This window comes from Leucoraja erinacea, chromosome 38 (genome assembly GCF_028641065.1).
Source record: "Leucoraja erinacea ecotype New England chromosome 38, Leri_hhj_1, whole genome shotgun sequence".
NCBI lineage: Eukaryota > Metazoa > Chordata > Chondrichthyes > Rajiformes > Rajidae > Leucoraja > Leucoraja erinaceus.
In genome coordinates, this window is record NC_073414.1 from 5,755,447 (window position 1) to 5,772,486 (window position 17,040).

A 17,040-nucleotide genomic window follows, 5' to 3' on the forward strand; every position below is an offset into this window, starting at 1 on the left:
CAATAGATGAGGTTGGAGGAGATGCAGGTGAACCTCTGCCTCACCTGGAAAGACTGCTTGGGTCCTTGGGTGGAAGCTGGGTGACCAGGTGGGCTGTATGTACTGTGGGTGCAGTGTACGTTTAAAACTAATGCCTCTGTTTGAGTTCGCTATGGCTGTGACTCGTTAAAATAGATATGGGGGGAACAGTGGATGTGATGTCTTTGGATCTTTGGAAGGCATTGGATAAGGTCCCATGTAAGAAGCCCAGGTTTTTGGACAGTTGTAGTTTAGTTTAGTTTAGTTTAGTTTAGAGATACAGCGCAGAAACAGGCCCTTCGGCCCACCGGGTCCGTGCTAACCTATGTTCTCCACACACTAACTCTATCCTACGCACACTAGGGGCAATTTACAATTTTACCAAGCCAATTAACCTACAAACCTGTGCGTCTTTGGAGTGTGGGAGGCAACCGGAGCACTTGCGGCAAACCCAAGCAGGTTATGGACTATTGTCTATTGTCTATTGTCTATGGGAGGAAGGTACAAACTCCATTCACACAATGATGAATGGCAGTAGACCATTGGAAAGTAATTACCCAGATTAGATTTATCTTGCCCGTTTTTGACAATGACTTACCTAGAAAATGTATTATCAGTGCTGTATGTTTAATCTGGATGGGTGTAATAACAATAATAATAAAAAAAATTATTTATGGGCGCCTTTCAAGAGTCTCAAGGACACCTTACAAAAATTTAGCAGGTAGAGGAAAAACATGTAAGGGGAATGAAATAAATAGTAGAGACATGACTAGTACACAAATTAAAGACGGAATTCAATTCACAATGAGGCAATTCAAGCACAGATGAAAAGGGAGGGGGACGTGGGGCTAAGGATAGGCAGAGGTGAAGAGATGGGTCTTGAGGCGGGACTGGAAGATGGTGAGGGACACGGAATTGCGGATCAGTTGGGGGAGGGAGTTCCAGAGCCTGGGAGCTGTCCTGGAGAAGACTCTGTCCCCAAAACTGCGGAGGTTGGACTTGTGGATGGAGAGGAGACCGGCTGATGTGGATCTGAGGGACCGTGAGGGTTGGTAGGGGGAGAGGAGGTCAGTGAGATATGGGGGGGGGGGCAGATGGTGGAGGGTTTTGTAGGTGAGGACCAGGATTTTGTAGGTGATCCGGTGGGAGATGGGAAGCCAGTGAAGTTGTTTGAGGACTGGAGTGATGTGATGCCAGGATTTGGTGTGGGTGATGAGTCGGGCGGCTGCGTTCTGGACCAGTTGGAGTCGGTTGAAGTAGGCGGAGCTGATGCCAAGGAGAAGTGAGTTGCAGTAGTCCAGTCGGGAGGAGATGAAGGCATGGATGAGTCTTTCAGCAGCGGGAGGTGTGAGAGAGGGTCTGAGTTTGGTGATGTTGCGGAGGTGAAAGGCGGTTGTACTTCCGGTGGCGCTGGTGCCAGCAGCCTCCACCTACAGCCCGGTAACTTTTTGTTTTTTTGTTTATTTAGTTATGTAAAAGTGTGTTTTTTTGTGTTTTTTTGCTGTTTTTATGTGGGGGAAGAGGGCACGGTGCGGGGGATACCGTCCTTCAGCCGCTTCCTGGTGATGACGCGACTATTATTCGAGTCGAGTCCTTGCCCCCCCCCCTCCCCCCACAGCGGCCTACCTACCTGGATTGGCGCGGCCTTTCCTGCCGGGATCGACCGGAGCTCCAGCAGCGGCGGGACAGCGCTGGAACATCGCGGGGCTGGCGATGCCTTACCGGGGGTCGCCGTCTGGAGCCCGGAGTGCTGGACCTGCTGCACCGACATCCTGGAGCTGCGGTTTGCGGAGCTCCCAACGCGGGCGGCGCTGATGGACAGCGCGGGGTCCTGCGACTCTGCCCGGCTCGACCTGTGGACTCGGGAGCTGCGGACTCCGGCTGCGGGAGGCGGCTGATCAGAAGGTCCGGGGCGCTGAGGAGGAGGATGCTCACCATCAGGGTTCGGCGTCGGCGTTCCACCAGCCCGGCGTGAGGGCCTGAACATCGGGCCACCCGGGGCGGCGACTGCGGGTGCTCGGAAGGCCCCGACCACGGATGAACACGGAGGGGAGGCTGGCTGGACTATGGTGCCTTCCTCACCTTGGTACCATTTATGTTATGTTGTGGCGTGGACTTTCTGTGTTTGTGCTTTTTTTTAATTCAATTTCAATTTTATTTTAAATATGTTTTATTATTTATTTATTATTTGTTTATTTTTTTGGTGATTTTTTTATGATACTGCCTGTAAGGGAAATTCATTTTGTTGTCTCAAATTGAGACAATGACAATAAATTTGAATACAATACAATACTATAATGACATATGACATTTCCAGTAGACTTTTCACCACCTTCAAGGCTCTGCATGAACTCCCCAGCTATCCTTGATTCTGCATCCTATCTAAGTTACCATTACCTCATGCTTTTTTAATCCTTCCAACTAAAATGTATCACTTCATGCATTCATTTGATATACTTTGTGTTTTCCCATTTTACAATTTTTTCCATTACCCCTCGGTCTGAAGTTATGATCTGTTAGATCCTGGATTTGTCACAAAAAGCAGTAATCTTAGTGCTTGGGAATGTGCGGTATATTTAACACCAGCTGGAGAACTAATAATTTACATCCATTCCAGATATTTTGAATCTTTGCTGATGCTGTTCCTTTCACTTTGTGGACTCCAGCTTCACCAAGTTATCTCTTAAGTAATTTAGTTTAGAGATAAATAGAAAATTGAGGGGGGATCTTATAGAAATTTACAAAATTCTTAAGGGGTTGGACAGGCTGGATGCAGGAAGATTGTTCCCGATGTTGGGGAAGTCCAGAACAAGGGGTCACAGTTTAAGGATAAGGGGGAAGTCTTTTAGGACCGAGATGAGAATATTTCTTTTCACACAAAGAGTGGTGAATCTGTGGAATTCTCCGCCACAGAAGGTAGTTGAGGCCACAGTTCATTGGCTATATTTAAGAGGTAATTTGATGTGGCCCTTGTGGCTAAAGGGATCAGTGGGTATGGAGGGAAGGCAGGTACAGGATACTGAGTTGGATGATCAGCCATGATCATATTGAATGGCGGTGCAGCCTCGAAGGGCCGAATGGTCTACTCCTGCACCTAATTTTTATGTAATATCAATTCATTTTGTTCTGGATTGGTAAGAATTCTTCCACCTCCAACATTAAGCTGACTGTCCTGTATCATAGAGAGACACAGCACAAAAATAGGCCTTCTGGTACATCAAGCCCATGCTAACTAGCAAGCACCCGTGTTTTTGACAGTCTTCTTCTTGCGAATGAAACATAAACCAAAGTAATAGTTGGATCTCAAGCCGGGTGTTGAGCAGCCAGGTTGTTGTCTCTGTTGACGTCAATGTCTGCCAGGCCCTGACACAGCTCCATTTGGTGGGTGGTAGAGCGGGCACCCAGAGATGACATGGTTGGCTGTCTGTGGTTCTGCTCCGCATTCACAGGCTGGGCTCTGGTGGAGCCCCCATCTATCTCCACACGCTGGCATTGAAACGCCCAACTCTTTGACACTAAAACGACCCCATTCCATTTTATTTACAAGATACAAGATAGATTTAATTGTCACGTGTGCCTGATGGCACAGTGAAATTAATTTCCATACAGCCATACAATAAAAATCAACAGGACACAACACACTATAGGGTTTGACATAAAACATCCCCACACAGCAGAATCAAAGTTCCCCACTGTGTGGGAAGGCACCAAAGTCAGTCTGGTGCCTATTTTCAGGCTGGTGAATAATAGCAGGAAACACATCCACGACCTTGAGCCAATAGACAGGCCCAAGCTGCGTTGAGCTTGTTCTCAAGTATCTCGGGCTGAGACAAGGGCTCAGATCACAGCTATCAAATGTTTGATCTATGAGTCAGACTGGGACTCTCCCAGCATGATTTCACCTAATAGGAATGGGGCACAGTTTGAGAAACAGCAAGATAGACACAAAGTGCTGGAGTAACTCACTGGGTCAGGCAGTGGGTCACTGTGTGGTCCTTGAAAGGCAAAATGGACATCTACACATTCTGAGAATAAGAATAGTTCTTCCTTGGTTCAATGTGGCAACATTCCCACTAATGTCAGGAACTGTTCTGCATCAGCCAGAAAATGCATCCCTCCTGTTTTCCAAACTTCCATTCATAAGTACAGGCTGTACATAGGTCTTCTGTTCATAAGCTGGGAATGAACTGTGTACACAGCTCTTTTTCAGAGGCATGCAGCCATTACCAGTCCTGGTGCAGGGTCTGAAGGTGAAACTTCGACCATCTCTCTGCCTCCACAGACGCTGCCCGAACCACTGAGTTCTTCCAGCAGTTTGTGTTTTTTTGCTTCAAATCACAGGATCCACAATCTCCGGAAGGCTGGGCCCCTCTCTTTCTGCATAGTTTGTAAAATTGCAACTTTAAGTCGTTACTTACTCAATTCACTTTGAAATATTGAATGTGCCAAACATTTCAGAACCTGCATTCCAGATTACAAAAATGTAGACACAAAATGCTGGAGCAACTCAGCAGGACAGGCAGCATCTCTGGAGAGAAGGAATGGGTGACTTTTTGGGTCGAGACTCTTCTTCAGACTGTTTCTTCCTTACAAGAATGTATTCCTTACAAGAATGGATCATTTTTGGAATATCGGAAGGTAACCCAGAATTAAATATGTTTCAAAAGAACTTACTCAATTATGGGCTAATAATCGGAAAAAAGCTTATACTTAAATTTTGGAAAAATGCTCCAATACCAACAACAAAAATGTGGATTTCAAACATGTTCGAGACACTACACTTGGAAGAGATGAGACTCCTCCTAGCAGGCAAAGCAGATCACTTCCAAAAGACGTGGTCTGCATTTATGGAAGTATTACAAGCATAAGGTGCAATAATAAGTTAAAACATAAAGGCTACCAGGACCTGGTAATGGGGGGTATAAAATATTTTTTAAATAAAAACACAGTTGGTATATCCTTTTTTGCGGAGTTTTGTGTTACAATAGAGCGATTGATTTTCCTTTCTTCTTTTTTTTCTTCTCTTTCTAGGGTCTTATTTCTTTTCTTTGCTTCCTTCTCTAATTCCTTCCCTAAGGGGTTCTCTTATCCCAACACTTTCCTGCACCTTCACGATTCTTGCTTACTTTCCTTACTTCTTTTATTTTTATCTTTTTTAAAGCTCAAAAAATGAAGTGGTACAACATAATGTAATAAGATATATGCGATGTATTAATGTGATTTACTGTACTGCTAATAAAAATAAAATAAAAAAAATAAAAATAAAAAAAATGTATTGTGCAAATAAATGTTTCCTTGTGTCCCGTCTGCCTCTGGTTCTGATTATCTTAAATCATTTTCCAACAAAGCTTTACGGATGCTAATTCCAAAGCTGCTGGCAACAGGTTCTCCTGCTTCACTCTTTCCAAGCACCCCGCTGGGATCCCGAGGTTAACTGCAGTCATAAAACCGTCGGGTCCAAGAACATTTACAAGCATATTGAAAACAGCAACCATAATGTGGACCATGCCAAGGAGTTAGAAATTTACATTTTACAGAAGAAGTATTGTTAAGCATAAAGGTATAGGGTGGTGCATCTGTGAAATTCTTGCCAGAGACAGCTGTGGAGGCCAAGTCAACGGATATTTTTAAGGTGAAGTATTTCAAACGTGGTTGCAGCAACATGGTTTGCTAGCTTTTATACTCAGTACTCTGAAAGATGCCTTCTTCATCACCCTATCTTGTGTTCCCACTGCCAGAGAGCAATGGACTTGCACCCAAGATCCCCATGTACATCAATGTTCCTGAGGATCCTAACATTTACTGTGAACTTTCCTCTAGCAAAGGAGCTTCCAAAATGCATCACCTCACTCTTCCCCAGATTAAACTCCATCTGCCATTTCTCCAGCCAAATTTCCAACCGATCTACATCCTGCTGTCCTTTGACAACCTTCCTTGCTATTCCACCAATGTTATGTGTAAGAAGGAACTGCAGATGCTGGAAAATCATCTGCAGACAAAAATGCTGGAGAAACTCAGCGGGTTGAGGCAGCATCTATGGAGCGAAGGAAATAGGCGACATCTCGGGTCGAAACCCTTCTTCAGACACCAATTTTATATTAATCTGCAGACCTATCGATCAGACCACCCATATTTTCATCCGTCATTAATACATACTACAAAAAGCGGCGATCCCAGCACTGGCGGCAGAGTGGGGCAGCGGCAGAGTTGGTGCCTTACGGCGCCAGAGACCCTGGTTCAATCCTAACTATGGGTGCTGTCTGCACGGAGTTTGCACGTTCTTGCTGTGGGTGTTCCAGTTTCTTCCCACATTCCAAAGACGTGCAGGTTTGTAGGTTAATAGGCTTCTGTAAATCGTCCCGAATGTGTAGAATAGACCCAGCTGGATGACGTGGACTTGGTGGGAAGAAGGGTGTAATGTAGGAAGGAATTGGCTTAAACCGAAGATAGACACAAACAGCTGGAGTAACTCAGCGGGACAGGCAGCATCTCTGGAGAGGAGGAATGGGTGATGTCTCGGGTCTTGACAAGGGTGACTGGTGATGCATTTTGGAAGCTCAATTGCAAGAGGAAAGTTCACAGCAAATAGTAGGACCCAAGACGTCACAAATTTCTTCTCGCCAGAGATGCTGCCCGTCCCGCTGAGTTACTCCGGCTTTTTGTGTCTATCTTCGGTGGGAAGAAGGACCTGTTTCCGCCCTGTATATCTAAACCAATCTAAACACTGATCCTTGTGTAACACCACTGGCTTGCCCACATCAGTCAGAAAAATACACCTCCTTCACCACCACCAAAGTCAATCTTGGATTCAGTTTACCGACTCACTGTGGATTCATTGTGACTGAATCTTCTGGATCAGTTTACCATGGGGGAACTTGTCGAATGATTTACTAAATTCTATGAGGCCAACATCCACAGCTCAACCCTCATCAATCACTTTTGTGTTGCTTTATATACTTTATCATATTGAAGAGACATTGTTAGCAATATATACCTTGCAGAAAATGAGTACATTTCAGAAGGGTATCCATTTCAGGGACAAATTCATAGACTATCTGATCTGAGATGAATTGTCAATCTGTTGAAAACAATTAAACTAATAGCAATATCACTGTTCACCTTTAAATTGTTATTAAACACAGTTCTGCTGGCGATATTTCTACCTTCTTTTCCTGGCATTCAGAAGGGATTCTATTCTTGGTGTAACTTATCGAGCCAGAAAAATACAGCACGGAAATAAGCCTTCAGCCCAATCCATGCTTGCCAACGGAGATGCCCCATCAAACCAAGTCCTCATTTGCCTTTGTTGGACCCATATCCCTTCCTATCCATGTGTCTGTCCATGTGTTTTTTTAATGTTGTTATTTAATGTGTTCTTAAATGTGAAAAAAAAATGCTAGAATAAACAGCATTTTTGGCAAATAATAAATTCTAGGAGCGGAATTAGGCATTCAAGTCTACTACGCCATTCAATCACGGCTGATCTATCTTTCCCTCTCAACCCCATTCTCCTGCCTTCTCCCCATAACCCATGTAGAGCTTTGCCAGGATGCTCCCTGGATAAATACATTTTAAAAATAAATTGGATAGGCATATGGATGAGAAGGGAATGGAGGGTTATGGTATGAGTGCAGGCAGGTGGGACTAAGGGAAAAAAAGTTGTTCAGCACGGACTTGTAGGGCCGAGATGGCCTGTTTCCGTGCTGTAATTGTTATATGTTATATGTTATAAGATTGTATTAGCAATAAGGAGAGTTAAACAAACTTAAGAGTATCAGAGTCTGAAGGGTGGCCAGATAGAAGTATATAACATTATGAGAGACATAGACACCAAGTGCTGGAGTAACTCAGCGGGACAGGCAGCATCTCTGGAGGGAAGGAATGGGTGACGTTTCGGGTCGAGACCCATCTTCGTACTCCTTCCTATACATTATGAGAGGCACAATCGCAGGAGTGGATTGTCAGCATCTTTTTTATGGTGTGGAAATGTCAGATACCAGAGGGAAGGAACTGTGTGTGCGCAAAGGCAGGTGTCTGGAACAAGTGGGGAGGGGAGGTGATGGAAGCAGATATCATAACATTCAAGGGGCATTTAGACAGAGATATAGCGAGGAAATGGGCCTTTCAATCCATCAAGTCTCCTCTGCCCATCAATCACCCATTCACACGAGTTCCATGTTATCCCACTAGCATCCGCTACCACCCACGCACCAGGGCCAATTAACCAACAAACCTGCACATCTTTAGGATGTAGGAGGAAATTGGAGCACCCAGAGGAGACCTATATGCTCACAAGGAGAACATGCAAACTCCACATCAACAGCACCCAAGGTCAGGGTCGAACCCAGGTCTCGGAGGCTGGGAGGCAGCAGGTGCGGCAGCATGTACGGGCAAGGACTACAGGGGTACGAGCCACATGCTGGCAGATGGGAGCAGTTTGATCTTGTGCAGTTGGCCGGATGGCTTGTCCCGGTACTTTCCTGTGCTCTAACACATGAAACTCTTTTACGCACTGAAGGGCTTATTTTAAATGAGCATTCAGAGTGGCCGGGCCTGGAATGTGCAAACATAAGTGGGATCATTTACATAATTTTCAGAAGAGATTTATTTAACAAGCAGAAAGGTGTGCATTTGGTCACTATGAATGGCTTCTCTATCCCAACCTGTCATTAACTGCATACTTACCTTGCAAACAATTCTGAGTCAGAACTTTGCTTTCCCTTGCGGCTTTCATGTGTGGCTAGGATTTAATTTGAATAGAATTCTTACCAACTGCATTTCCCACGGTATCCAAGAGTTAGATTTAGCTCTTAGGGCTAAATGAATCAAGGGATAAGGGGAAAAGCAGGATTGGGGTACTGATTTTGGATGATCATATTGAATGGCGGTGCAAGTTCGAAGGGCCGAATGGCCTACTCCTGCACCTATTTTCTGTCTCTATGCAGAGGAAAGGCTGAATGTAAATAATGAATTGCTGCTGTGCATTCAGAGCCTTTAAGAGCCACAATGTATACATTGTTTTTATTTTAAATTATGTGTTATTCTTGCTATACTGCCTCGACAAATGTGAAAATACTTGTTCTACAAGTTACAATGAAGTAGGATGAGTGGTATTGTGGTCACAAGTAATGAGTGGTATGCAGGATAGATTGTGAGAGATATGATGCTAGTTTAGATATACAGCACGGAAACAGGCCCTTCGGCCCACCGAGTCCGTGCCGACCAGCGATCCCCGCACACTGACACTATCCTACACTGGGGATAATTTAAATTTTTTTACTGAAGCCAATTAATCTACAAACCTGTATGTCTGTGGAATGCGGGAAGAAACCAGAGAAAACCCATGTGGAACGCACAAACTCCGTACAGACAGCACCCATAATCAGGATCGAACCTGGGTCTCTGGCGCTGTGAGGCAGCAACTCTACCGCTGCACCACCGTGCCTCCCCCAACTTCATTAGTAATCACTTGGCATTAAATATCACTTGCTTCCATTGCAGTGTGTGGTTGAAGAGTGAGATATAGGGTCTATTGACCCTGCCACAGGTGGGGCAAGTGGTGGCATGTCTGTGACCTTGGTTCTCCTCATGCTACCCGTACGCTGACTCCCATTCCTCCTGTTGCTCAAACCCAAGATGCCTAGACCCTTTCCCAGATGCTTCTTCACCACTTTGAGCAGTCGCAGACTCAGGATTTCCCCAACACTTGGGTTCAGAGAATTCTAGAGATTCACTACTATTTTCCGCATATTTTAAATAGATTTAGGTGACCTAAATAATGTCAGGGCTTTAAAAGACATTTGGACAGGCGCATGGATGGGAAAGATTTAAAGGGATATGGGCCAATTTTTTTTATTCGTATGACTCTCGGAAATAGCGTTTTGTTGTCTCTTACTTGTAGACAATGACAGTAAAGTTGAATCAAATCAAATCAAATAGCACTAGTTTGGATGGGGCATTTTGGTCAGCATGAACGAGTTGGGCCAAAGGGCCTGTTTCCTTGATGTGTGATTCTACAACAACTCCTGGATCATTTTACTGCCTCAGAATCAACCACTTGTGGTTCTCAGCAATGAGACCTCTCATCCAGTCCCCTTCTCACTCTGTTGGGACGGAGATAATTAAATACTCAATGTAGGATTCAATAGCATTTGACTTTTGCGTTGAGAGTTCGGCTTTGTTGGACCTTTGAATCACACAGCAACTTTCTCCAGGCTGAGAACACCAGGAATCTCAACAGTGCCAGAGAGTTTTGTCATGGCGAGATATCACACTGCAATCTCCCAGGTGAGAAAAGCCTTTGTCCGAAGCTGGAAAGCGTGCGGAGAAGATTTACAAGCATGTTGCCAGGGCTTGAGGGCCTGAGCTTCAGGGAGAAATTGGCCAAGCCAAGACTTTATTCTTTGGAGTGTAGAAGGCTAAGGGGTGATCTTATAGAGGTATGTAAAATCACGAGGGGAATAGATAAGTGTAGGAAGGAACTGAAGATGGAGGTTTAAACCAAAAATAGGGGATTGGTTTAATGAATGCAGGGAGTTTAATGAATTCATTGCTTTAATGAACGCAGGGAGCCTTCTTTTCCCAAGGTTGGGGAATCACGAGCCATAGAACATAGGTTTAGGATGAGGGGGAAGATTTAATAGGAATTTGAGGGGTAACTTTTTCACACAGACGGTGGTATGTTTATGGAACAAGCTGCGGAGGTTGAGGCAGGTACACAATAACACCTAAAAGTCACTTGGACAGGTGCACGGACAGGAAAGGTTTGGAATTATATGGGCCAAAGTTAGGGCAGCACAGTGGCTCAGCAATAGAGTTTCTGTCTTCCAGCACTTACACTGCCAGAGACCCAGATTCGACCCTGGCTACAGGTGCCTGTCTGTATGGAGTTTGTTTGTTCTCCCCGCGACCTGCGTGGGTTTTCGCACACACTCCAAAGATGTACAGCTTTGTAGGCTAATTGGCTTGGTATGAATGTAAATCGACCCCAGTGTAGGATAGTGTTCATGTGTGGGGGATCGCTGGTCAGTGCGGACTCAGTGGGCTGAAGGGCCTGTTTCCATGCTGTATGACTCTATTTCTCACAAGGTACCTATGTACATAGCACCTTCCAACACAGATTTCAAACACTTCCTGTTGCTTTTGTTCCTGTTGAATGATCTGGGCTGATTTAACTCCTTGGCAAATAAACCAATAAAGCAGGTTCTTTTCTTGCAATCACCTCTAATTTATTCAGCGACCAAGACAAATAAGATTTTATCAACCACAAGTTTCTTAGTCATGTCTTTTCAGTGATCAATTATGATTCTGGGGCTTTTATCCTGTCACAGAGTGTTAACGGCTTTGATTTGGTTTGACAACTCATCAAAGGGTGAATTCTTCTTCCAAAGCCAGTCTCCGTCTCTGCCAGGATGCATCTTTTCAGCAAATAATATACAAATGCCGCTAATTAAACATAACTTTCAATGTCATTTTGTACATCTCATATATTCACATTGAGCTATTAACCACATATATAGGGATAGATAGATTCTTGATTAGTACGGGTGTCAGGGGTTATGGGGAGAAAGGTAGGAGATGGGATTAGGAGGGAGAGATAGATCAGCCGTGATTGAATGGCAGAGTAGACTTGATGGGCCGAATGGCCTAATTCTTCTGCTATCACTTATTAACCCAAACATTGTAAGTGGAGGGCAGGAAAAAGCAGCAGGAAAGTGACTGGAAGGTTTGATGCAGTAATATCACATTCTAAACATCCGAGTCAACTTCAAGGTATTATTTCAAGGACCATCAGGGAATCAAAATGAAGACAAAATCTGCTTTTGTGGAAAGATCAGGAAGTTAGATCACGGTGGCGCAGCAGTAGAGTTGCTGCCTACAGCGAATGCAGCGCTGGAGACCCGGGTTCGGTCCCGACAACGGGCGCTGTCTGTACGGAGTTTGTACCTTCTCCCCGTGAGTTTTCTCCAAGATTTTTTCTCCTCCCACACTCCAATGACGTACAGGTCTGCAGGTTAATTGGCTTGGTGAATGTGAAAATTGTCCCTAGTGGGTGTAGGATAGTGTTAGTGTGTGGGGATCGCTAGTTGGCGTGGACCCAATGTGCCTGTTCCCGCTCTGTATCACTAAACTAAACCAAATTAAGCACAAATCTGAACACTGCCTTTTCCTGTTCAATCTAACCATGATAGTGGGCAGCAAGTGGATAAACTGACATGTTCAGATGATTATGACTGTCCATCGTAGGTAGATCATGTCCACCTGGATTAGACAGACTTACACTCGACTACACTAGATGTGCTCAAAGAGCTGAGCAGATTTACAGCAAGGAGGGTGAGGGAAATGGTCTTGGGAGCTGATGGGTTGCAGTGTTGATCAGCCACACTAGAGGGCGGTGTCAGACTAATTGTAGAATCAACATGCAGCCAATGCCAAAAATGGAATCACCGTCTAGATTTTGGGGACTATGTATAAACACTGCTGTAATTTCTACATAGTGAAACCAAAATGTATTAAAATGCCCTTTATTAAAATCTAACAATGTGCACTTTAACCACATGTGATTCTTTCTATAGCAAATCTCAAATTGTGGAGAACAGAGGCAAATCAATAAATAAATGTCCCAAACATTATGGAGGGCATTGTGTATAGTGTGTGTATAGGACACTATAAGCTACAGCGGGACTTGCAAATTACTCTGGTAGACTTGGACCAGCCTAGGCCCACCTACTGGGATTCGATGGCATTGGTTCATGTACTTAGGCAAAAGTAGTTGACCTTCACTGCACTCAACAAAATTGCCTCTTTTTGGATGATGTGGAATGGATGTTCAACTAAGGATTGTACACCAATAAAAGTAGAGAGTTAAAAATAAGAATTTGGGAAGATTATGCTGCTTTTGTGTTCTGGTTAAAGCAGATTATTTACTTTGCAACATTAGTATTGAACAAGAGAAAGGCTGATGTCACCAACCACCTCCAGTTCATCAATCTGGTTCAGGGGTTGCAGCCTGTGGTTGTAGTTGAAAAGGTGTCTTCCATTAACCAAGATTTTGTAGCAGCTTGGTTGAACTATGATCTGCATCTGCCAAAGCAAAATTACAGATAAACCATGAAGACACTTTACCAACACATCAAAACCTCTTTTTAATCAAATCAGACATTCATAGCAGCAGGAGTCCGAATTCAGCCTGTCCCAATGTGAAATGTGATCCTACCCAGTATCCCTCCCCAGATCTCTGCCTGACCCCCTGATCCCCTTAGCCACTAGGGCCACATCTAACTCCTCTCTTGGACAATGAATGCAACTACCCTCTGTGGCAGAGAGTTCCAGCAGATTACCCCTGAATGCCGGAAGAAAAAGTTCTTCTCATCTTGGGAACCATAGGATTTCCCTTAGGATCTTTCAGCAGACCCCTTGTACTGAATTCCCTAACATTTGAACAATCTTCCGCATCTGCCTGTCCATCCCCAGAGAATTTTGTAAGCTTTAATCATCCCCTCTGAGGTGGTGTCTGAGTGGAATATGCACCTGCTATCAGTCTTTGATAGACAGTGCTCACTCTGACACACGTGCTTCCTGCACAATCTCCCGTTGCACTCCCTCTGTCCCAATAATGTCCTTCCTCAGATTTGGAGACCAACTGTACAATGCCTCTAGGTGTGGGTCACCAAGACCACAGAATCTGCAGGGAAATCCCATGTGAAATGTACACTAGTATGCATCTTGTAATTCAAGACTGATCACGGCTTTGTAAGCACTAGGAAACTGGACATTCAGATACAGGTGAGTCAAGGTAGTTGGCCTGAATCCGGAAGAACTCGTTTTTCTTGGGCATTCCATACCCTTAGGATCTTACATAGAAAATGAAGGTGCAGTAGGCCATTTAGAAACATAGAACATCACCAGAAACTAGGTGCAGGAGTGAGGCCATCTCGGCCCTTCGAGCCCTGCACCGCCATTCAATATGATATGGCTGATGCTCACTCAGTACACCGTGCTTCCTGCACAATCTCTCGTTTACCCCCTGATCCCCTTAGCGGTTTGGTAACAATGAGCAGCTGAACATCTAACTCCACAGAATCTAGGGGGAATCCATGAGAATGTACACAGTTGCATCTTGTAATTTCAAGACTGATCATGGTTTATAAGCATCACCACATTCAGATATTTGGAGGGTATATTGGATATATCAGAGAAGGCCTTTTTGGTAGCATTCCATACCTCTATCACTTACATAGAAACATAGAAAATAGGTGCAGGAGTAGGCCATTCGGCCCTTCGAGCTGGATAACAAGGACTGAATTTTATTCAATTTATTCAATTTCTGCTGCTAATAACTAAAATGCCACAGTGATACTTAAACAATGACCTCTTAGTTTAGTTTAGTGATACAGCATGGAAACTGACCTTCCGAGTCCATGCCGACCAACATTCACCCGTTCACATTAGTTCTGTGTTAAACCACGCTTACATCCACTTCCTATTCACACAGGATCATTTACAGAGACCAATTAACCTACAAACCCACAGGTCTTTAGGATGTGGGAGGAAACCGGAGCACCTAGAAGGAACCTAATTGGGAGAATGTGCAAACTGACGTGGACTGACTGAACATTTGTTGTCTTCCACTACAATGAAGAATGCTGTGGTGGATGTTTGTGTTAAGTCTTATTGCGTGTTCTTTTTAAGTGTATCGCTGCTGGCAAATTCATTTCACTGCACCTTCGGGTGCATGTGACGAATAAAATTGACTTTGATTGAAACTCCACACGGATCGCACCCGAGGTCAGTATTGAACCCAGGTCTTTGGTAATGTGAGACAGGAGCTCTACCAGCTCACCATTGCGACTCCCTTTTGACTTGTCACTCTGTTGCAAAAGGGCTACTTTTTCACTGTAAATACTGTGAGGATATGGTTGCCGCATATCTGGATATCTGTCCTGAGCTGGAAATACTCGACAACAGTGTTACCAGGGTAAAAGCTGCTGACTCGAGGGCAGCCGCCTTATCTACAGCATGCCTGATATCCCCGAACTTGGGCCCTGCCTGCCCAGGAGGATGAACGTACCTCAAATGTCTGGCCTGGCACAAATGGGAGGAAGGGCAAAGCTCGCTCCTCTGTACCCCATTTCTGGTGGATCCTGCTGTTCCGCACCACGGCATTTTCAGCGTATCTTTGACCGATGTGCAGGGCAATGTTATCAGTATACTTCGCTTTGAGATTAATGTTAAACCTGGGGAAAAATAAAACACAAACAAGACTGGTGGGTGATTGGGTTCAAGTACATTGGTAATCCTATATGTTTTAATGGTTGCCGCTTGCATTTTGTGTCCTCAGTTCCCCAATCTTTCAAACATGTATCTACCTCCGTTTTAAATACCTCCAAGATTCCAATCTTGACAAGCGACTAGTTAAAAACTTCCAGAGATTCATCACATTCTGTGGGAAGAAATTCCTACGCACTTTTCTTTTGGTTGAATAAAACTCTCGAAATGGTCGCCCCACTTTAGAAAGGATGTACTCGCCCTGGAGAGAGTGTAGAGGAGGTTCATCAGGATGATTCCTGGATTTGGAGGACTTCAGTTATGGGGAGAGATTAGATAGACTGGCTTGTTTTCCCTGGAGCAGAGAAGACTGTGGGGTGACCTGATAGATGTACATACGATTTTGAGAGACATAGATACGACATCTTCTCCGTGGATTGTCACCTTGTTGTGGTGGAGAAGCTTGTGTGGCCCTGAGATCCTGAGAGCGATGCCGTCTGGAGCTGTGCTCCTGGTAGGGCCACCCATGGCAGTAAGGTCGAGGGGGAGGTCTCTGACAAAGAGCAATCCAATCAGGACCTCAACAGTGGAACAGGCGGAGGACGATGTCTGACCTTAGTGGAGCGTCACAACGGCTGGGAAGACGGATGAAGGCTGCAGCAGAAAAGGGTCTCCAGTCGTCTTGGACTCCATGCCACTGGATCCTGCCCCAGATCTGTCAAGGACCGTCTGTGCACCAGTCTCCCCACGTTAAACAGGCGTCCTCCATGAGAGGACAGTCATACTCGTTTCGAGTGATCGCCGATGAAATACGGTAGACGGTCAACTTTTTTTCCCATGTTCGGGATATCAAAAACAGGAGAGGATAGTTTTATGGGGAATCTTTGTGTTAAGTTTTTTTTTTTACACAGAGAGCGGTTGATATCTGGGTCACATTGCCAGAAGAGATGGTGGAATCGATACAACCATTACATGTAAAAGATATTTAGACAGTCACTTAAAAAACAAGGCATTGAAAGATACAGGTAAATGGAATTAGTGGAGATGAGCAAGGAGGTTGGTGTGAGCATGGTGGGCTGAATATAACACATCTAGAACACCCCCAATCCTGTAAAATAAAGCATTATCAATCTATAATTAAGGATGGATGTAGATGCCAATTCATTAGTAACTTTCAAAAGGGAATTGAATGAATGCAAAGGAGAAAGTTGGGGAGTAATTGTATCTCCCATTGTATCATGCCACGCTCCCTAGCCTGCGCCTTCCAGTGGGATGGTGGAGGTTCAGGTGGGATTATACAAGAGTTTAGAGGAGACCCAGGATTTTTGATACACGGAATTTTTATACACAGGATTAAACTATTAATGTTTGTAAAACACATTTACAGATCCAGTTACTTCACAGAAACGTTTTGAACAAAACTTGACGCTGACATAAAGAGATATCAACATGGGTGAGACTGAAGGGTCAAAATGAGAGGTTTTCTTCTTAGGTAGAGCCTCAGTTGTCTCACACACACATACGCGCACACATACACAAAAGCACATACGCATACACACACACACACACAAAAGCACACACATACACAAAAGCACACATACACATGCGCATACACACATGAATGCACACACATTCACGCGCATACACACATATACAAACACACACATACACAAAAGCACACATACACACACGCATACACACATGAATGCACACACATACACACATTCACGCGCACACACACATATACACACACAC

The 17,040-nt window shown here is 44.5% G+C and overlaps 1 protein-coding gene across 2 annotated transcripts in view; it reads right to left on the minus strand.

Annotated features, from left to right (window-relative positions):
- Nucleotides 1-7,783: 7,783 nt before the first annotated feature.
- The window catches only part of LOC129714183 (galectin-4-like), a 36,720-nt gene continuing 27,463 nt past the window's right edge, over nt 7,784-17,040 (minus strand). For both annotated transcript variants that reach the window (XM_055663692.1, XM_055663693.1), the window contains 2 exons: nt 15,089-15,254; nt 7,784-13,101 (listed from right to left, as the gene is read on the minus strand). In XM_055663692.1, the coding sequence (XP_055519667.1) occupies nt 12,955-13,101; nt 15,089-15,254 (313 nt within the window). In that variant the 3' untranslated portion in view covers nt 7,784-12,954. The remainder of the gene's footprint in view (nt 13,102-15,088; nt 15,255-17,040) is intronic.